Source organism: Nomascus leucogenys, chromosome 25 (assembly GCF_006542625.1).
Source record: "Nomascus leucogenys isolate Asia chromosome 25, Asia_NLE_v1, whole genome shotgun sequence".
Classification (NCBI taxonomy): Eukaryota; Metazoa; Chordata; class Mammalia; order Primates; family Hylobatidae; genus Nomascus; species Nomascus leucogenys.
The window spans coordinates 18,087,077-18,109,036 of record NC_044405.1 but is presented as its reverse complement, the minus strand read 5'-3'; the positions used below and the strand labels follow the sequence as shown (position 1 = coordinate 18,109,036).

The window sequence follows — 21,960 nt, the reverse complement described above, 5'->3', positions numbered from 1 at the left end:
AGTTCATAGGCTTATAATCCATTACTCTTATTATTTATTTTGATGCTCAAGTTGTCCTGGATTTCACCAGTAGAAGCCACTTCAAGCTGCCTTCTGCATGTTTGTGACATATCTCAATTATCCTTTGAACACTTACTTACTTTTTGGCACAATACTATGTTGCAGGCTCATTTTGTCCCTGCCTTTACCCTGGAATCAACCATTTCTCCAAGGAATTCTAGTAGTTCCTTTTAGTGGAGAATGGTTTGTAGAAGCCAAAGTATGCTAGGTATGCGCATTGCTGTCAGAGTATTGTAGATCCTGGGTCTGCTCAGTGGCTAGTGCTAAGGAGTATATGTAACTATATATGTATATGACATATATACTTATATCTATGTTTCTATCTTTTTGTCTGTCTTCAGTCTATCTAGAAAACACTGGTAACTCCAATTCTTTTTTTTTTTTTTTTTTTTTTTTTTGAGATGGAGTCTCGCTCTGTCACCAGGCTGGAGTGCAGTGGTGCAATCTCAGTTCACTGCAACCTCCGCCTCCAGGGTTCAGGTGATTCTCCTGCCTCAGCTTCCCGAGTAGCTGGGACTGCAGGTGCCTGCCACCACACCCAGCTAATTTTTTGTATTTTTAGTAGAGACAGGGTTTTACCATGTTGGCCAGGATGGTCTCAATCTCTTGACCTCGTGATCTGCCCACCTGGGCCTCCCAAAGTGCTCGGATTACAGAGGTGAGCCACCATACCTGGCCTGGTAACTCCAATTCTAATCAACACTGTCCATTCTAGTTTCTCTCTTTGTATTTGTGAGTACCTCCTCTGACAGTGAGAAACCTGGCTCTCATTATCCTTGATCATACCCCATAGATAACCACTCTCCTGTTGCCAATGTAGCCTCCTCCACTGCATAGGTGCCTTCCTTACCCCACTGGCACTTCAAAACCCTGCCTTCCCCATCCCTCTCAAGCTCTAACTTACCATGCCAGGGTGCCCCTAACACCCATGGGTGGACAGTCCTCTCCTCACCCTAGTCAGACTTCAGGAACTCATGCCAGGCTGCCCCTCCCACAAGTGGACGCCCTTTTCCCCTGCCTCTAGCTTCAGCTTCTTGCACAGGCCATCCTTCTTCTCTTAGTGGCCATTACTGGGCCTCCCTCCAGTCTACTCAAAACCTTTGAAGCATATATCATAAAATAGGGAATACTGTCCTTCAGATACAAATATATTTATGAAGAAGATACTGTTTTCTCTTAAGAAATTGGGAGTGTCTGGAGTTAAAAGTACATTTGGCTCTAAGAGTATGCACTTTAAGGTGTGTGTGTGTGGGTGTGTGTGTATCCTGTTTCCTGAGTCTCCGAATAGAATACAAACATGTAAATAACTAAACTGCAAGGCATTTGTTTGCATGTTTGAATTAGATGATAGTCTAATAGATGGGCCTTCATCAGTCCTGAGAGACATATGTTCATGTATTTGGAGTGTAATTAATGAGAAGATAGTTATTATGCGTTATTAGAAGAGAGAACATTTTGTTACATGGTAGTTTAAGTTATAGAATGACTTTTCTGTTTTCTAAAGGATGGTGGTGACTTAATGTTAAGAATATGTTTTTTGCTCATGCCTGTAATCCTAGCACTTTGAGAGGCTCAGACAGGAGGATTGCTTGAGCCCGGGAGTTTCCAACCAGCCTGGGCAACGTAGAGAAACTGTATCTCTACAAAAAAAAAAAAAAAATTAGCTGGACATAGTGGCACATGCCTGTAGTCCCAGCTCCTTGGGAGGCTGAGGTAGGAGGATTACTTGAGCCTGGGAGGTCAAGGCTGCATTGAGCTGTGATTGTGCCACTGAACTCCAGCCTCTGTCTCAAAAAATAAAAATAAAACTGTATTTTCTTCTTAACTCCTACTGCCTCCTGGCATTTGAACCCAAATGATGATTGCTGCTGAAATGGATATATCTAGTACTTTCTACATTACTATATTAGTGATTGTATTTTAAATGTATATGGCATATAACTTGTAAAACTCTAGAATAATATTTATCCTGGAAGTCATGCCTTCTGTCCTGAGAGATATAACAGGTCTCTCTAATGTTTACAGTATGTGTGGTACTCTTAACGAGGCAGTATTTAGAAGGCAATTCTATTTTGCTTTATAAAATGTAATTAAAGTTTAGATTGTAATGTTTTATATTTGGGTTGCTTGTCATGGAATGTTAGGATTAACTGTTGTATAAACATAAGATGTAATAATAATAATAATAGGAACTCAAGGAATGCAGAATGAAATATAAATCCCCATCACTTTAATGGGCTGGTGAAATCTCCACTCCCTAATTTCATACTGGGTGGTTTGATATTGGCCCACACTTAATAATGAACATGTTAGAGAATCGTGAAAATATCAGCTAATTGAGTGATTGAGTCGTTAGTCTTAGCCTGTGCTGCAACTAGCAGAGCAAAACTCATCAGAAGGCAGAAGCCAGATCACTAGGAAGAAGACTTAAGCCTACATGGTCTGAAAAGAGGTAAAGCAGGCAGGGAAAGTGAGATGTTCTATAGGACTCTGGAGAAGAGCTTCAGGCAAAGTAGAAGATCTCTAATGCAAAGTACAAAGGAGTATTAGGCAAAGCAGTAGGCTGAGAAGAGCCCTTTTGTTGGCAATAAAGATGGGCAGGAAATGAGACAGTCATAAGGATCTACTTACATGATTTTCTGTTGCCAAACATCCTATTTCGTAGATAAAGGAAAGGGGATAAGTGTAAGAGATAAGAAGTAAATAAGATGTGAACCAGTCAGCCAGGAGGTGAGTTGAGTGTGGTGTAGATAATGGAAAAGGGAAAGAAGCAAAGAAGGAAAGAAACCCGGAAGGAAAGGAAGGTATCTTTCTCAAGGATCAACTGTAGACGGTGGGATGTATTATTTGTATTTGTCCTTTGAAATATTGGTTGTTAATATTTCTTTGGTTCTTTGTGAAATTTTTAATGTGTATTTGCTAAGTGCTAGGAAAGTTTTTCCTTTAACATTTCAGGATTTGATTTTTTGTTGTTGTTTTTTCTTAATACAATAATCATAATAGCCTGTCTTAGGAAAAATATTCTGTGGTTTATATTCATTAGCAAGATAACGTTAACTTTACAGCAGAAGAAATAAATCAAGGCAAAGACCAGACTTTTGTCCTTTCAGAATCATATTTCCCCATTTTTGCCCTACATTTGTGTAGTCAAATGTTGCCATTAGCTTTTATCATTTAAATGTTTTGTCAGTTTCTAAGTGTCAAGCACTATTCTGTCAAGAATAAAAGGATAAGAAGACAGAGTTCAGATCAGTGGAGAGGATTAATGAATTAATAGATGGTCTTGGAATAATTTATTAACTCTTTGGGAAGAATACTAATGTTACTAGTTTGAGAAAATACTTTATGCAGTACACTTATTTTAAGAATATCAGATTTAGAAACTTTTGATTGAAACTCTGGATTTATACTTAGCTAAATAGAGTCCAATGTTTTAGGTCATTTTTCTTAAACTAAAACTTTTTTTTGTAGCATCTGCAGAAAAAGAGGCAATCAAGGCTACATACTCCAAAGTACTGGATGCATATGGACTCTTAGGTGTTTTGCGGTTAAATCTTGGTAAGTTTATCATTCAGTAGAATTCATCCATTTTTTCATTTCTGTTTTGTAATTCTAAGGATTTGAGAGGGACTAGCTATGAATTATTGTAGACTCCATATTTAAGCTACACATGTGCTAACATCTTTTAAACATTAATGTAGCTAATGTTGTGATAATGTTTGTTGCCCAAAAAGGCATGCTACATGCTCAAACTCATGCGAGTGGAAGTTCGGAGACAGTCTCTGGTTTGATCACTTGAAGACGTAAGTATCAGTTGTCAAAAGAGAAAATCAGAACATTCTCCTTTTTGTTGCTTCAGTGCATTTAGGAAAAAGTGTCTTCATGAGAACTACACTGATTTTTCTTGGTTTGTAGTGGAAAAGACATCTGTTTTGAATTCAGAAAGTGTCTGCTTGAGCCTTTTTTTTTTTGCCAAGTAATGTCACCGTGAGCTGCAGAGTAACCTTTGCAGTTACTAGTTTATCTGTAATTGTGCAACTCAAAGTGTTCTTCAAGATTGGTACTGGTCCATAAATTATTTTCTTACTGATCCGTGGTAAGATAAGGAGCTTGCACTATGATGCAAATCAACATGTGGCTTCCTTCACTGATAAAGTCTTACTAGAAAAAAAAGTCAGCTAAACTAAAGGGTGAACTTAGTAATATAGTTGATTTCCATTCTGGTGTAAGTGTCCTTTCTCATTGTGAGCTGGTAACAGTTCATGGACCATACTTTGAGTAGCACTGGTCTATTAAATGGAGATTTGTCATTTGTTATGAATCTATCACATATAAAGCACTGCGCTTAGGTGCTTTACTGATTACTCCTGGGTAAGCCTCACAGTGTAATGAGGTATTTGCTTTAATCTCTTTTTATAAGACATGGTATCTCAGGTTGGTTATGCTACATACTGAAATTGGTCCAGGTAATAAGTAATGGAGCCAAGATTCAGGGCCGCTTCTACCTGTGTCAGAGCCCATGCTCACAGTATACCATTGCTCAATTTCAACTTTATACTAATTTCAGAGGCTTTTTGTCATAATTACATGAAAAAATCTCTATGAAAGTTTTTGTAAACCAAATTGCTTTATAAATTGTTACCAGAGACTTTTGTCCATATGTCATCAACATCATCAGCTGATAATAGTATACCATTTTTTCAACTTTACTATTTACAAAGAACTTGTTAAAGTGAGTGTGAATTCATTATCTTACCTGAATTTTCTGACAGTCATTAAGCAAAAGTAGAGAAGGTAACACACACTTTTTTATTTGATAATGTTTTTTTCTTGTTTGTTTGTTCATGTGGTTTTTTTTGAGACGTAGTTTTAGCTCCTGTTGCCCAGGCTGGAGTGCAATGGTGCGATCTTGGCTCACCGCAGACTCCACCTTCCAGGTTCAAATGATTCTCCTGCATCAGCCTCCTGAGTAGCTGGGATCACAGGCATGCACCACCACGCCCAGCTAGTTTTTTTATTTTTAGTAGAGATGGGGTTTCTCCATGTTGGTCAGGGTGGTCTTGAATTCCCGGCCTCAGGTGATCCACCTGCCTCAGCCTCCCAAAGTGCTGGGATTACAGGCGTGAGCCACTGCACCCGGCCAATTATTCGATAAAGTATTTTTAGCCTCAGAGTAAGTTCAGGAACAATTTTGTGTGAGATTATCCTTTTAATGTTTAAATGCTTTATTATACTTAATATATTTAAACAAGGATTTTTTCAACCAAAATGTCTAGTGAATTTCAACACATCCATGATAAGTTTAAAATAATCACAATGTCAGATTTTAAAAATAGAGGTGCAAGAAGAAATGGAATAGCTTGAAAATGTTGGGATTTTTCATCCAGTAAATCTTTGGGTTTTGCAGGTGATACTATGTTACATTATCTGGTCCTAGTCACTGGATGTATGTCTGTTGGAAAAATTCAAGAATCTGAAGTTTTCCGAGTTACTTCCACTGAGTTTATATCACTGCGAATCGATTCTTCAGATGAGGATCGCATTTCCGAAGTGCGGAAAGTTTTGAATTCAGGAAACTTTTATTTTGCATGGTCTGCATCTGGCATCAGTTTAGATTTGAGTCTTAATGCGCATCGTAGCATGCAAGAACAGACAACTGATAATAGATTTTTCTGGTGAGTTCATTTTTTCCCTTTTGGTGATTTGGGACATAGTATGTTCAGCAGTTGTTAGGTCATCCAAAACCTCCTCACCATGACAGCAAGAAAGGAGGAAGGACCCTGAAGACCCTCGATGCCCCTTTTCAGCAGGAAGTAGCTACAGAGAATGACCTCTACCCCATCTCCCAAAAGATTTCTGGGTCCCAGCGCCTTGAGGGAGCAGTGTAAGAGTAGACAGTCAGATATGAGCAGGCACGAGGGAGTGGTATCCATGTTGGAAAGAATGCCCCGGAACACCTCTTAGGATGCTCAGTACTCACTCCATGGTCGAACTGTCAGAATGTTGTTAAGTAGATCCTGATAAGGAAGGAAAAAGGCAAAGGGGAATTCCTGAGAGCTGAGCAGGCATAATGAGTACAAAAATTGATGGCTATACCTTCCTGGAGTGGTGGTAATAAGCAGTGCCACCATTAGATAGGATTCATATTGATCACTGGTTCCCGTGCGTGTGCATTAAGCAGAGTAACGGAGGATCCCCCAAACTTTGGTGAGAACTGGGTAAAGAAAGAACTGAGACAATAGAAGATAACAATGCAGAATGTTTTGGGGGTGTTTCCAGCAGGGTCAGCCCACTCCTTTCTTGGAGTGTACTTGTACTTCCCCAGTAAAACTTTTGCTTGCTTTACAAAAAAAAAAAAAAGTTCAGCAGTTGTTATGTCTAGAGATAACAAGGGATAGACACTGCTAATTGAGCGCATCCCTCTTTCCTTCTCTGGAGTCCTCAGCAGAGCATAGCAGGCAGCCACTGTCGGTTTATTGAAGTTGGCATGTGACATAAAACCCCTGTGCTCCCCCGATCTAGACTGAACTTTCATTTCTAAAATACATTTAAAATAGTTGTGTATATTTAGAAATGAATTTAATTGTAACAAAACTGTGTTACTCACATTTCCTATTCTTGGTTTTGAGATCTTGTCTCTGGCAGCATTCCCTTTCTAAGCCAACATTCCCTTATTATTCTAAATTTTAAGGTTATAAGTAGGTGGTCTTGATTCAAGAGCAACAGATTGTGAAGAAGTAGTATACTGGGACAAAGTCTAGTACTATAATAAGTTAGGACTTATGTAGGTAAGTGTGATGTATTTCATGATTATGCATAACTGTGCTGTATTCTAAGTAGGCACAAATGGTGAGCAGAACACATGGGACTATAATTAGCATTGTTCTATTGCAGCAGACCAGATTTCTAGTATAGTGGTTCTGTTGTTTACAGCCAGCACTGATGTTGACTTTTTCTGTTGATATCATGTGGAAATTATGTTTTATTATGTTGACATATGTTATAAGGCCAAAGTTCAGGACTGTCTGCTCTTGGCCTCCCTTAACAGTTCAGATTCAAGATGTTTCCTCTTGTTTACTTTTTCTCTCTCACACTTTCACTGTCACTTATATAGTCCTTGAGTAGCACATTCGGGTGTCATCCATTTGCCCTAGCTGTCAGAAGACTCAAAGTCAACAACAACCTTAGGATAAGCAACTAACTTTAGAGCAACAGCTTGGTCACGTTGTAGCTCACATGGAAGTGTTTTGACCCAGAGTGGTGGCATCAGGGAGAAGAGTGGACAGAATGAAAACAGGGTGTATAGCATTATGTGTTAGAGACTTGGGTTTAGCAGAGAAGGAGACCATGAGGGAGGGGAAAGGAGAGAGAGGATGCAGGGACTAATAGGGCAAATGAATGGACATGAGTTCCTGCCTGCCCAAAGAAGCTAGCAGTGATAGGATGTACTTTTGTGAAGCATTGAGAAATAGGCTTCCAAGAGTTAAAACCATGTCAACACTACGCTTTTTCTAGTAGAAGATGTTGAAGTCCCTTGAAAAGGTAAATGTGTTGCAGCTGTCCTTACATTTTTTTCCCTCCTCATTTTTACCCAAAGTTTCTTAGATCGAGAGATAAAAGCTTTCATGCAACAATTAGAAGTCAAAGCAGATGCAGATATATTGCCTAGGTTTAATCAGTAGGAATGATTAATTGGTTGGTTGGTTGATTGATTTTTTTGAGAGTGTCACTCTGTCTCCCAGGCTGGAGTGCAGTGGCGCGATCTTGGCTCACTGCAACCTTCACCTCCTGGGTTCAAGCAATTCTCCTGCCTCAGCCTCCTGGGTAGCTGGGACCACAGGCCTGCGCCACCACACTGGCTAATATTTTTGTGTTTTTAATAAGGATGGAGTTTCACCACGTTGGCCAGGCTGGTCTCCAACTCCTGACCTCAAGTGATCTCCCCGCCTTAGCCTCCCAAAGTGCTAGGATTATAGGCATGAGCCACTGTACTTGGCCTCATTTTTTTTTTTTTTTTAAATTCACTGAAGAGTAGAGATGGGGGCAAAGTCAGATAAAAGAAAGCCTGGGGTTTGTCCAGCAGGAGACAGGTTGAACAAAGGGACGGCCAGAGCACCAAAGGTGAATTTTGCTCATTTTACAATTTTGCTAAGGATTGGCATTCTTGAGCTTCAGTTTATATAGAAAAACGGAAACTTTTGGAATTCATTGTGCATACCCTTGCACTTAGTAGCAATATTTTCCAGGATACAACCATGCAATTTTTGTAGCCAAAGAGTGGCGGATACCTATCACAAAGCCCAGATAGCTTTACTCCATTGGAAATTCTAAGCTGCTGCCAGTCAAAAGTCATGTATAAATTTAAATGCTAAAACAGTGACACACTGACAGCAAAGAAAAATGAAAACTGACAGCATAGAGAGAAACTCTGCCTGCACAAAATACATTGGATTTAAGGTCTATTTAAATGGGGACAAGTAAGTTTCTTATAATTTTGCTGTGGCATAGGTCTCAGTCTCAGCTGTGGTGATTGGACATACTGGGTCACAACCAATTTGAACTTTGCCTCAGATCAATGTGGGTAATAGTAAAGTATGGAAGTTTAAGTCAATGTATTTTTAAAATAAGTAATGGTCATCAGATTTAACATTATCCATGTAGTAATATCATCACTCATTTATATTCCCGTGTGCTTTCTGGATGGATAAGAGGGGTTGGGGTCGTAGCTGGTTTTCCGGAACTGCAAGTGACCACCCTTTTTATCTCTATTGCAGCTTGTAATCTGAGGGGCTGGCAGGGAGTTGAGGGCTATTGCTGTGAGTCTTCAAGAGAATGCTACTACATCTTTTATACCTTATTTAAGACAGGAAGAGAGAGAGTACGGAGCACTTAAGTAGAAGAATTCCACTTAAAACCTAGAGAACCAAGCTTCAATAATATAGAAAACTCATTTTCGAATTGATAAGAGTTTTTCCACTTAACAATATATTTTCCTTAGTGGTATGTTGTTAGAAGCTTCTTTATATGTTCTGTGGAGGTCTAAGCTTCCAGGAGAGACCCCTGAGGGGTAATCAGGGTGAGAAGGCCAACCCAGCAAAGTTCAGTCCCAATCCCCGCTTTAGCCATAGCAGCTTTTATCTGTATCATAATTATTGGGCTTCTGCATGTTTGTTTGAATAAAATTTTTTTCTCTGAAAAAAGTTTGGAAACCAGGCCACATCTGTTACCTAGAATGCTAAAAGTGTTTGGAGCGATGATAAACCCTATGCCTGCACTATCTAATGTGGTAGCCACTAGCCACATCTTGCTATTTAAATTTAAATTAATTAAAATAGAGCCTTATAAAACTCAAGCCTTAAAAGTAGAGCTTCATGGGCGGGCGCGGTGGCTCATGCCTGTAATCCCAGCACTTTGGGAGGCCGAGACGGGTGGATCACAAGGTCAGAAATTCAAGACCATCCGGGCTAACACTAACACGGTGAAACCCCGTCTCTACTAAAAATACAAAAAATTAGTCGAGCATGGTGGTGGGGGCCTGTGGTCCCAGCTACTCAGGAGGCTGAGGCAGGAGAATAACATAAAACTGGGAGGTGGAGCTTGCAGTGAGCCAAGATCCCGCCACTGCACTCCGACCTGGGCAAGAGTGAGCCTCTGTCTCAAAAAAGAAAAAAAAACAAAAACAAAAACAAAAAATTAGCCCGGCTTGGTGGTGCATGCCTGTCATACCAGCTACGTGGGAGGCTGAGGCAGAAGAATTGCTTGAACCTGGGAGACAGAGGTTGCAGTGAGACGAGATAATGCCACCGCACTTCAGCCTGGGCGACATTCCGAGACTCCGTCTCAAAAATAAATACATAAATAAATAAATAAATTTTTTTTAAAAAGTAGAGCTTCAGAAATTGTGGTGGGGACATGCATATGTAATCCTTTTTGGAACAAGTTAGGTTATAAACACATTTATATATAAAGACATAACAGAAATGGGCCACAGATACTAAAAACACAAAAATACTCCTTTTCTGTGGACCATAGATCACATGTTGAAAGATCTCGTTTTATAGCCCTATCTTCTGATCCCTAGAATAGTTAATGTAAATGATTTGTTGTTTGTGCCTTTAAATTTAATAATATTAAATTAATTTTCCAGAAGATTATTTTAAAAGTCATACTTTGTTATTTAGTATTCCATAAGCTAATCATTTATTTCTTTTCCTATTAGGAATCAGTCTTTGCATTTGCATCTCAAACACTATGGTGTGAATTGTGATGACTGGTTATTACGTCTTATGTGTGGAGGAGTAGAAATCAGAACAATTTATGCTGCTCATAAACAGGCAAAGGCTTGCCTCATTTCAAGATTAAGCTGTGAACGAGCTGGGACCAGGTTTAATGTCCGGGGAACAAATGATGATGGTCATGTTGCCAATTTTGTAGAAACAGAACAGGTATATATAGTGTTTTATATTACTTAATTGATGTATTATAGGAGAGGCACAGAAAATACTAGAATAACAGATTTTTATTTGATTCAGAACTTATTTTAACATCTATAATGTTTTATGATTATTCTTGGTTACTTATGGGCCTTAAAAAAAGGCTTCCCTGAAAAAAACTTCTTTTGGTCTGGCTCTTCATCTAGGTAACAAGATGTCACTAATCAGCATGACATACTCAATGCTGTGTGTTTTGGTATTGAATTTTAAAATTCTCAGCTGTAGAGCTAGACAACTTGTTTTTTTTGTGAAGTGAAATTAAACCCAGCTCTTAATGGCAAATATGTGTACCATCTAAAAATTAGAAATTATGATATTTTTGGCTATGAAACTATATGATTATAAATTCAGGCCATGAACCCAGCCCAACACAGATCTTCAAATTAGGTTATAAAGAGCTAAACAAAATGAAATATAAAGATATGTATGCAAAATATTAAGATTTAAAAGGAATTTATTTTTAAAAGTTGTGAATCTTAATGCTTATAATTTTACTAATTTTTTAATAGTAAAATCGCTAACAGAAAAAAAAGTTTTTTAATAGTAATATCGCTAACAGAAAAAAAAGTCAAACCAGTATAGTGGCCTGTTTTGGACAATTGTATATGAGAGTTAGATCATAAAATATAACTAGTATGCAATAGCTTTTAGTAAATTTGTTTTTCTAATAAAAGTGTAACAACTTTTCTGTGGAAATAGTTTACATATTTTTTTTTTCTGTAGGTTGTGTACTTAGATGACTCAGTTTCTTCCTTCATACAAATCCGAGGATCTGTTCCATTGTTCTGGGAGCAACCAGGGTTGCAAGTATGTGTTTGAAATTCAGTTATTTTTATTTTTTGAACAATTTTCGTATTTTCTAAACTTTCTGGATAGTTTATTAATTCATTGATGGTTCCATTATTCCATCTAATAATGTTAGCTGGATTTACAAATAAGGGTCTGGACGAGTACAGAGTTTCTGGAATTATCTTAGATATTTTTTCTTTTAATGCTCTTTCAAATAGCCATTGAAATTGAGCTGCTGTATTTAGTGTTAAAAATTTTGAGGTCTTTATAGTGTATTGATTTTCAACATGATTCCATATTTATTATCTTCTTATCTTAGTATATAATGATTTAGTCTCTTTAGGCAGAAGAATGTAGTAAATAAAACAAAGCCTTGGGAACCAGACTTCTTAATTGTGATCCTTACTCTACCACTACTAGCTGTGTGATCTTGGGCGAATAATTTAACCCTTCTGTGTCTCAGTTTTCTTGTCTGTATAATGGGAATAATATTAATAGTACCTACTTTATAGGGTTGTTGTAAGGATGAAATAAAAAGCACTTAGAATAGCACCTGGCCCCCAGTCAGCACCACATAAGGGTTCACTATTGTTGACATTTTATTTTTATTCAAAATTTATTAGTCCTTGAAGTATGTCGTACTTACTTTAGGATCTGGATATGTATAGTCTAGTAAGTTTGGTGCTTCAGCCTACAGTATTGAGAAAAGGGAAAGAAAAAAAAATCTTGCTTCCTTTGTTTGACTGCTGGATCTCTTACATCGTAGACTGGTTATTGCAGAGAAAAATTACAGACTACTTTAACCTATTTAGTAACATTTTATTTAAGACAGTCTAAGAGTTAACAAGGATTAACACTTCTACTGCTCTGCAAAAATTCTTGAATTCTTGTCAAGACGATTTGACTTGTTTTATCTTTGTAGGGATAACGTAAATAGATATATCTTTCCCCAAATTTCCCTTAGGAGAGAATGCCAACAGAATCCCACTTCTCCTAAGCTTTCATGATCAGCAGTGGGTATTTGGAGTATTTGCTTTAAGAACATTGCTGAAACCCTGATATCACCAAAAGCGAGGTGAATACTTTTGTTTTAGGGACAGGCTAGTGTTAGAGATTCTAATAACCAGTTTATGAGCCCTATGTTACACTGTTTTTGTGTTATTTTATTTATTTAATTTACTTATATTTATTTATTTATATATTTATTTATTTGAGACAGGGTCTCACTCTGCCACCCAGGCTTGAGTGCACTGGTGCAATCACGGCTCACTGCAGCCTCGATCTCCCAGGCTCAAGTGATCCTCCCACCTCAGCCTGCTGGGTAGCTGGGACTACAGGCACATACCACTATTTTTTGTAGAGACGGGGTCCCACCTTGTTGCCCAGGATGGTCTTGAACTCCTGGGCAAACAGTTCTCCTGCCTTGGCCTCCCAAAATGCTAGGATTATAGGCCTGAGCCACTGTACCTGGCCTGTGTTATTTTAATAAGAAGTTCTGAATTACAGTGTTTTGATGATCCAATAAGGTTGCGTCCTGAATAGTTACACTGAGGGATCTTCCTTGAGTGGGACTTCCTTATGCCTTCCTTCTCCTGTGTACTTTCCTTCCTATACAGTCTGGTTGGCTAATGTTATGTGATGATAGGTGGAAAATTATGGATTTTTTTTTTTTTTTTGTCGTCACGGAATGACGCTCTGTCGCCCAGGCTGGAGTGCAGTGGTGCGATCTCAGCTTGCTGCAACCTCCACCTCCCAGGGTCAAGCAATTCTCCTACCTCAGCCTCCCGAGAGCTGGAACTATAGGCACATGCCACCACACCTGGCTAATTTTTGTATTTTTAGTAGAAATGGGGTTTCACCGTATTGATCAGACTGGTCTCGCACTCCTGACCTCAGGTGATCCACCTGCCTCGGCCTCCCAAAGCACTGGGATTACAGGCATGAGCCACCGTGCCTGGCCAGGAATCCTCATTTTTAACCAAGTTCTCTACCACTCAAAGTCAAGAACTTCTATTTTATAAGATCCTACTCTAATGGCTATGAAGCAGCCAGTCCTGACCAAGTGAAAAGCAGCCCTGTTACTATTAGTCTCAGCATTCTTCTAGGCAGTGGGACTTTCTTTTTATTCCCACTACTATCCTCTGAGTTAAGGTTTTCATAATTTCTTCTAGCCTGGAAGATTCTCACAGTTTTCTATCTTGTCCCTCTAGGCCCTGCTTCCTGCTAGCTCTTGACAGGTCTTCTTATTTTTGATATATATGTTACGCATGTCAGATTTACTAGGCACCTATGTCCTTATGATCTGGTTTACTCAGCCTGTCCAACTTCAGGCCTTGCAGTTTTCTAGCAGGAATCCTCTACTTCCAAAATTAAGAATTATTGTCTTTCAGTGGCCACTCAGATCTCTTCACTAAATACTTGAGTTCTTCCTGTGTATGTTATTTTATGCTAGGTGCTGTGAGAGATTCAAAGATATAATGATGCTTCATAGAGAGGTTGCCATTTGGGCACTCAGGCCTTTTATGGAAAAGATAAATACCAAGATGAATTTGTTTGAGGCATTATAAGAATTGTCATAATTGTCATAAGGTGTTACACTAGTAAGAATGACATTTTTAGTGCTGGCAACTTACTTATGATTTCCTTTGACTTGTGATTTTCCTTTTACTTATGATTTCCTTTCTCTGAAATTCTTTAGCATTTATAACTTATAATACTCAGATCATATATTATTATACTACATTACAGTATATATCAGTTTATTAGTCCATTCTCACATTGCTATAAAGAAATACCCAAGTCTGAGTAATTTATGAAGAAAGAGGTTTAATTAGCTCATGGTTCTGCAGGTTGTACAGGAAGAATGACAGCATCTGCTTCTGGGGAGGCTTCAGGAAGCTTCCGATCATGGCAGAAGGCAAAGGGGGAGCGAGGAGTCTCACATGGTGGAAGCAGGAGCAAAAGAAAGATAAGAGCGAGGTGCTACACACTTTTAAGTAACCAGATCTCATGAGAACTCACTCACTAGCATGAGAACAATACAAGGGGGCATAGTGCCAAACCGTTCATGAGAACTCCACCCCCATGATTCAGTCACCTCCCACCAGACCCCACCTTCAACCTTGGGGATTCAATTCAGAATGAGATTTAGGGGGTACACAGATCCAAACCATATCAATAAGTCAAAAAATGGTAAACATTGTGAGATCTACGCCCAATTTTTGGCTGAAATTTCAGAAATATGTGAATGTGAAGAAGTAATATTGATGGAAAATGATTTTCCATATCACACAATTAAATGATTTTTAAAAATACCTTTAATGCAACTTTTTTTTTCCCCCAAGATGGAATTTAGCTCTTGTTGCCCATTGGAGTGCAATGGCACAGTCTTGGCTCACTGCAACGTCCGCCTCCTGGCTTCAAGTGATTCTCCTACCTCAGCATCCCGAGTAGCTGCGATTACAGGCATGTGCCACCATGCCCAGCTAATTTTTGTATTTTAGTAGAGACAGGGTTTCACCATGTTGGTCAGGCCGGTCTCAAGCTCCTGACCTCAGGTGATCCAGCTGCCTCGGCCTCCCGAAGTACTGGGATTACAGGCATGAACCACCACACCTGGCTGCAACTTTTTTTTAATTGGGTAAAGTTATGGTTATTTAAAGCCTTAACACTTTCTGGAGTAATACTTTTATCACGATTGGCAACAGCTCTGTTATTGTAAAACTTTTCTTTCAACATTGAGTAATAAAACCTAGTCTAGGAGGCCAAGGTGAGAGGATTACTTGGGACCAGGAGTTCAAGACCATCCTGGGCAACATAGACCCCTATTTCTACAAAAAAAATAAAAAAATAAAAATCATTCAGGCATAGTGACATGTGCCTGTAGTCTCAGCTACTCAGCAGGCTGAGGTGGGAGAATCCCTTGAGCCCAGGAGGTCGAGGCTGCAGTGAGCTATGATCGCACCACTGCATTCCAGCATGGTTACAGAGTGAGACCCTGTCTCTAATAACACAAAAACAAAAATCTAATCTAGTCTAGCCAGTATATTGCTATGAGAGCTGTGATACATAGCTGAATGTATATATGTGTTGGGGAACAGAGTGGTGGAAAACAACCGCTGGCATTACCTGGAAGACATGAGAACTGGATTTTTTTCACCTTATGCACAGTTGCAGTATTATGCAAAATAAATGTTAATCAGTAAACAAAATGCTAAGTCTTGAACTTGTATAGAGTGATAGGCAATTAATCTGGGATTACTCCGAAGAAAAAGTATCAACTTCTTCTGAGTTTTCTGCAGTCTAAAATGCTTAATGTCCTGGGACATACGTCTTTCAAATTTTAAACTTTTATGAATATTATTAAGTACTATAAAATGAAATTGAACACAGATGTGGCATTAGGCTAATTGATTTCTTATTTAAAAATTGAAGAGAGAATCCCCTGGTTATCAGAGTACTCATTAGATTATCTGACTTAGTGCAGTGAGGGATAATGCTTAATGAATGATAATACTGTACCGTTAATTCAGTTTTGGAATTGGATGAGCATATTAGAGTTTATTTTCTGGTTTTACTTGTCCAATTACATGACTGATTTGACAACCCTCCTTTTACACCCTCTTTAAAAGCACTTTGCGCGGAGCATGGTGGCTCATGCCTGTAATCCCAGCACTTTGGGAGGCCGAGGCAGGCAGATCACAAGGTCAAGAGATTGAGACCATCCTGGCCAACATGGTGAAACCCTGTCTCTACTAAAAATGCAAAAATTAGCTGGGCGTGGTGGCATGCGCCTGTAGTCCCAGCCACTCGGGAGGCTGAGGCAGGAGAATCTCCTGAACCCGGGAGGCGGAGGTTGCAGTGAGCCGAGATCACGCCAATGCACTCCAGCCTGGCAATAGAGTGAGACTCCATCCCCGCCCTCCCCAAAAAAAAGCACTTTGTTCACAGGTTAGCAAGAATGAATTTTGGGCAACTTTTTTTTGCCCACCCCTCAGTGATCCTTGTTGTGATTGGGCAACCTTCATTCCAACGTCTCAGAGAGAAATGTTTAAATTGAAGTTCAGGGAAATAATCTGGTCTCACCTATATATTTCTTCTTGGCATGTTATATCTTTCTCAATTATGCCTCATCTCTCTGCTGTTCTCCTATGTAAGAAAAGAAAAATTATAACAATATACAATAGGTAGATATTTTCCATCTTGTTTAATTTGCTTAACCCAAAATTCTGATTCTGCAAAATGTGCAATTACTATAGTTGGGTGATGGCAAGGTTGACTTGGAAAGTCTGCTTTTCCAGGAAGGAATGATATTCTCAATTTGGTGGAACTTTTGGTGAGGGAGAGGTGAATAGAGTATTCAACATAGCAGAGAAGAAAACACATAGACATTTGTACTGGTAGGCAGCTTGGAGGAGTAGGAATTTAGGTCAGAGACAAAGTCTCATCTGAATCTCTTTTGGAATTGGTTATGTTGATCTCAGAGAGCAAGTTATTTCACCTGTTGGTATTTCGGTTTTTTTAATTACCCAAATGGTAATAGTATCTGTTACACAGGGCACGTAGTTTGAACTTAAAACAAAGTAACATATATGAAAACACCTTTAAAAATAGTTTTCATCAATAAAAATTCCTATTAGTTTGCGAGTATTTCATAATGATGTAACTTCTAGTTTTTTTTTATGAGGTTAGTTTTTTAAAAATAAAGGTGGGGGGTGGAAATTCCCTGAAACTTGTTTTTTTAAAAGCATATCATGAATGGAAATCAGTTATTTGATTAACGACTGTGTGTTCAGCAAAGAAATTGTTAGATATTGTAAGCAGTGATATTTCTTTCGTCTATATGTTGGTTTTTGGTTTGACTAAATATATTTTTCTTGTCTAAGGTGGGATCTCATCGTGTCCGTATGTCAAGGGGATTTGAAGCCAATGCACCTGCTTTTGACAGGTAAGACAATTTTTACATAGTGCTTTAAGTTTTGATATTGCTAAGCGATGGGACTGCTTGTATTTACTGGTTCATTTCAGACTTTTTTAGCTTTAAATCAAATTCCTCTGACTCCTAATTTAATTGAAAGACAGTGACACCTAGTGTTATGACTTCTGGGGGTGGTAGTGCTGGAAGTGTGGGTCTTGATCTCTTGACCTTAAAACTTCCTCTGTGGGCGCATTGTCCAGTGTAGCAGCCACTAGCCACATGTAGCTACTGGGCACTTGAAATGTGACCAGTCTCAGTTGAGATGTGCTGCACGTATAAAATGCACACTAGAATTCAAAGACTGCCTTAAAAAATAAAAATAAAAAAGAATGTAAGGTATCTCATTAGTAAAATCATGTTCGGTATACTCAGAGTATTGGTTCTACCCTCACATACCAAAATCTGTGCATACTCAAGTCCCACAGTCGGCCCTGTGGAACCCATGCTTGTGAAAAGTCATCATTCATATTCATGGGTTTTGCATGCCAAGAATACTGTAGTTTTGATTCTTGTTTGGTTGAAAAAAATCCATATATAAGTGGACTTGCACAGTTCAAACCTGTGTTGTTGAAAGGTTAGCTGTAGTTGTTTTATATTGATTACATGTTGAAATGATATTTTAGACATGTTGAGTTAAAGAAAGTATAATTAATTTCATGTTTATAAATGCAGCTTCTTGAAAATTTAACATTATAGGTGTGGTTTATGTTACATTTCTTTGTGTGACATTGCTCTACATAGTTTCTGGAATGGTTAGAAGCTGGAAAGAAAAAAGACTAGTATTTGGGGCCTGTTTTTCTGAAGACTGGAGCTAGTAAGGAGGTCCCTCCAAATACTCAATGGAGTATGTGATGTCCTCACATGTGAGCAGCAGCCATTTGCCATCTGCCCTTACTGCCTTTCCAGTCAAGCTTATGGCTGGTGTCTGTCTTGTCTGGTGCCAGCCTCACAGAGTGGGCAGAAGCTGGATGCCTCCACAGCTCCAACAGGGGTGGAAGTCTCAATACCCATAAGTCAGAGAGGAAATTGCATTCATGAGTTTTCGTAAATTCAGCTTTGAGACCATGTACAATGAATTCGCACCCAGTTTTCCAATTCTGTGTTTAAAATACTGCCATGTAAGTTATATTTAATAATGGATTATTGTTTATTGAAAAAATTGGGCTTCTTATTTGACATGTGTTTATTTCCTTTCTTTCTTAAATAGGCATTTTAGAACACTTAAGAACTTATATGGTAAACAAATAATAGTAAATTTGCTTGGATCTAAGGAAGGTGAACATATGCTAAGTAAAGCTTTCCAGGTAAGTATGGTCGTTTCTTACTTCATTCTGGCCCATGAACACTTAGAATGGTATTAAAAAATAAAATAATACGGTAATCAAATTCTTCCAGGAAGTAAATTACTTCCAAGAAAAAGGTTGGGTACTTGTTGGAAACTTGAACTCTTTGGGTCTATTAAGAAACAATTTAGGCTAATGTTGCTGAAATTGGGATTCTAAAAAGCTTTCAACGCAAATGACACTGTTTTCTAATCTACTTTTTTATTTTGTAGAGAAACAGAAAAATACCCTCCTTGCCAAAAATGTTTATCTATCACTAGTGGAGAAATAGCAGTTTTCTTCATCTGTTGATTGCTTTGCCTGCTTCCTAGAACCATAGTCATTGTTTTTCACCTATGGAATTGTGAATGATGCATTTATATACATGCAACACTATACCTTCTTGTACTGATGAGAGAAAACTTGAGAATTTCATGTCAAAAAGAACCCCAAAATTGCCTGACTTCTAAAGAAAAAATATTTTAATGAACACTTATTGAATTAATAATGAATTAATATAAATTATGATGTTACATAAGATTATAAACTTAAGATCATTAGAAAACATTTTGTAAAGTTCAATCTCCTAAATCCAAAAGCATCCTAATTTTATAGCTATTTTTTTAATCTTGTGAAATAAATATTGTTAATAAACAGATTATACTTTACAGAGTGACTTTATGGTAAAATTTAAGAATATTTGTATGTATTGAATGAAGTTATAAAATATGAATCTTTCAGTCTTTGATAGGCTTTGTCTTAGATAACTTTGAGATTCTATAATAGGTCTAAATAGTTATTAAATTTGTGTTGTAAAAATAAAATGCTGGCAATTGGAAATAATTTTTTATTTCCTAAGCCAGATGAGAATATTATTTAAGTACACTGATGTTAATTGTGTCACCTTATCTCTCAGGGATAGTATGTGAGGCTTTAGGGAAAAGATTTATTGCCAGTGTCAATGAAATGTGATGAATATTTAGATGGATATTTGCCTTTTTACTTTCATTTAGATGAATATTTGCCTTTTTACTTTCAGAGTCATTTGAAAGCTTCTGAACATGCTGCTGATATCCAGATGGTGAATTTTGACTATCATCAAATGGTTAAGGGAGGAAAGGCAGAAAAATTACACAGTGTTCTTAAACCTCAAGTCCAGAAGTTTCTAGATTATGGATTTTTTTATTTCAATGGAAGTGAAGTTCAAAGGTTTGACTGTTCTGTTTCTCTGTTCTTTGAATTGGAACATTAATTAAAAATTATTCTTAACATTGAACTCTTAAATTTTCTTTTTAAGATTAAAGTTTATAATTAAATATCTTTTAAATATTTCATTTTATTTTTATTTTTATTATTTTGAAATAGGGCCTCACTTTGTTGCCCAGGCTGGTGTGGCAGTGGTGCAGTCTCAGCTCCCTGCAGCCTCTGCCTTCTGGTTTCAGGAGATCCTCTAACCTCAGCCTCCCGAGTAGCTGGGACTACAGGTGTGTGCCACCATGCCTGGCTTTTTTTTTTTTTTTTTTTTTTTTGGTAGAGACAGGGGTCTCCCTGTATTGCCCTGACTGGGCTCAAACTCCTGGGCTCAAGTGATCCACCTGCCTCAGCCTCCCAAAGTGCTAGGATTACAGGCATGAGCCATCTCACCCATCCTATACTTGATTTTAAACTTGTTTTTCTTTCTTTAGAATTCACCAAATAATAATGAGAGGTTACATTAGTGAGCGCATTTTATGGAGCAGGCAGTGTACTTAAGTCTTAACATGTATCAATAACAATTACAGGGATAGGCTCTATTATTATGCCCATTTCCATCTGCTGCAAGTCTCATAATTAGCAAGTGTTAGAACTGGGATTCGTCTGGCTCCGTACTTCATGCTATTATATATGAAACTGTTTTGCTTCTCTTTTAAAACTTACGTTTTAATATTTCTTTTTTTTTTTTTTTACCTATAAACAATTACTTTTTTTTTTTTTTATTATACTTTAGGTTTTAGGGTACATGTGCACAATGTGCAGGTTTGTTACATATGTATCCATGTGCCATGTTGATTTCCTGCACCCATTAACTCGTCATTTAGCATTAGGTATATCTCCTAATGCTGTCCCCCTCCCCCCTCCACCTCACAACAGTCCCCGGAGTGTGATGTTCCCCTTCCTGTGTCCATGAGTTCTCATTGTTCAATTCCCACCTATGAGTGAGAACATGCGGTGTTTGGTTTTTTGTCCTTGCGATAGTTTACTGAGAATGATGTTTTCCAGTTTCATCCATGTCCCTACAAAGGACATGAACTCATCATTTTTTATGGCTGCATAGTATTCCATAGTGTATATGTGCCACATTTTCTTAATATTTCTTGATGCCAGTAAAGACTATTAAATACAAATAGAAGTGAAAGACATTGTTTACTGTCTGCTTTAGTATAATTTAAATATTCAGTTTTTGTATGTGAAATAGAGGAGAAAAGTAAATGTTAAAAGAGTTAAGTTCAGAATATAGGTTAAGGGAAACTTTAGTGCAGAAAGCTCAAATTTTTAATTTTTCAATTTGTATTTTATTTAGCATCAATGCTGTAGACACAGTCATTAGAGATAACAGATCTTAGGTTTAAAAAAAATTTTGTTCCATAAATATTTTTATGTGCAAAGAACTGTAAAAGCATAAACCTGAATGTATATTTAGTTTCTAATTATTGGCCTAATTCAAAATAAGTGTGTGATAGATAATGTAATGAAGCATATGTGACAAAATGTTAACAGTTGTCAAATTTAAATGGTGGGTATGTGGATGTTCACAGTATAATTTTTTTTGTATATTTGAATACTGTAATAATAAAAAGTTGGAGAGGGAAGGTGGGTGCTACATTTTAATTACCTCAATTATTCACTGTTTGTTTTAGCTTTATTTTTGTTCCAAACTGGATATTTAACTTTATTGGTTACAGATGCCAGAGTGGTACAGTTCGAACAAACTGCTTGGATTGTCTTGATAGAACAAATAGTGTGCAGGCGTTTCTTGGCTTAGAGGTAAAAGAATAAATTAAAATGTATGCGCCTTGTATCAACTGCCTCTTTAAGTGCTTTTTTAATACTTATGTTTCTTATTACTTTCCAGAAAGTATATGTAATGTTATGCTTCATTTTGTACTTCTAATCTCTGTCTCTTTTTTTGGCCAAACTTTCTTTTGATTTAAATATTTCCTTTACCTGATCTTCATATTCTCTTTAGGTAGCTCTCTATCTACTTCTGTTGTTCCTTATTCTCCCTTTTAAAATCTGCTGTTTATAGTATTTCAACAATTTTTTCCCTGTCTTTTGGAGA

At 37.7% G+C, this 21,960-nt stretch overlaps 1 protein-coding gene across 17 annotated transcripts in view; it reads left to right on the top strand.

The window, feature by feature from the left end:
* SYNJ1 (synaptojanin 1) overlaps window positions 1–21,960 on the top strand; it is a 99,366-nt gene that overhangs the window by 21,799 nt on the left and 55,607 nt on the right. For all 17 annotated transcript variants that reach the window (XM_030806133.1, XM_030806147.1, XM_030806140.1 and 14 more), the window contains exons 3-10: window positions 3,532–3,618; window positions 5,468–5,735; window positions 10,280–10,505; window positions 11,277–11,360; window positions 17,228–17,289; window positions 18,527–18,623; window positions 19,681–19,850; window positions 21,584–21,665. In XM_030806133.1, coding sequence (XP_030661993.1) covers window positions 3,532–3,618; window positions 5,468–5,735; window positions 10,280–10,505; window positions 11,277–11,360; window positions 17,228–17,289; window positions 18,527–18,623; window positions 19,681–19,850; window positions 21,584–21,665 — 1,076 coding nt within the window. The remainder of the gene's footprint in view (window positions 1–3,531; window positions 3,619–5,467; window positions 5,736–10,279; window positions 10,506–11,276; window positions 11,361–17,227; window positions 17,290–18,526; window positions 18,624–19,680; window positions 19,851–21,583; window positions 21,666–21,960) is intronic.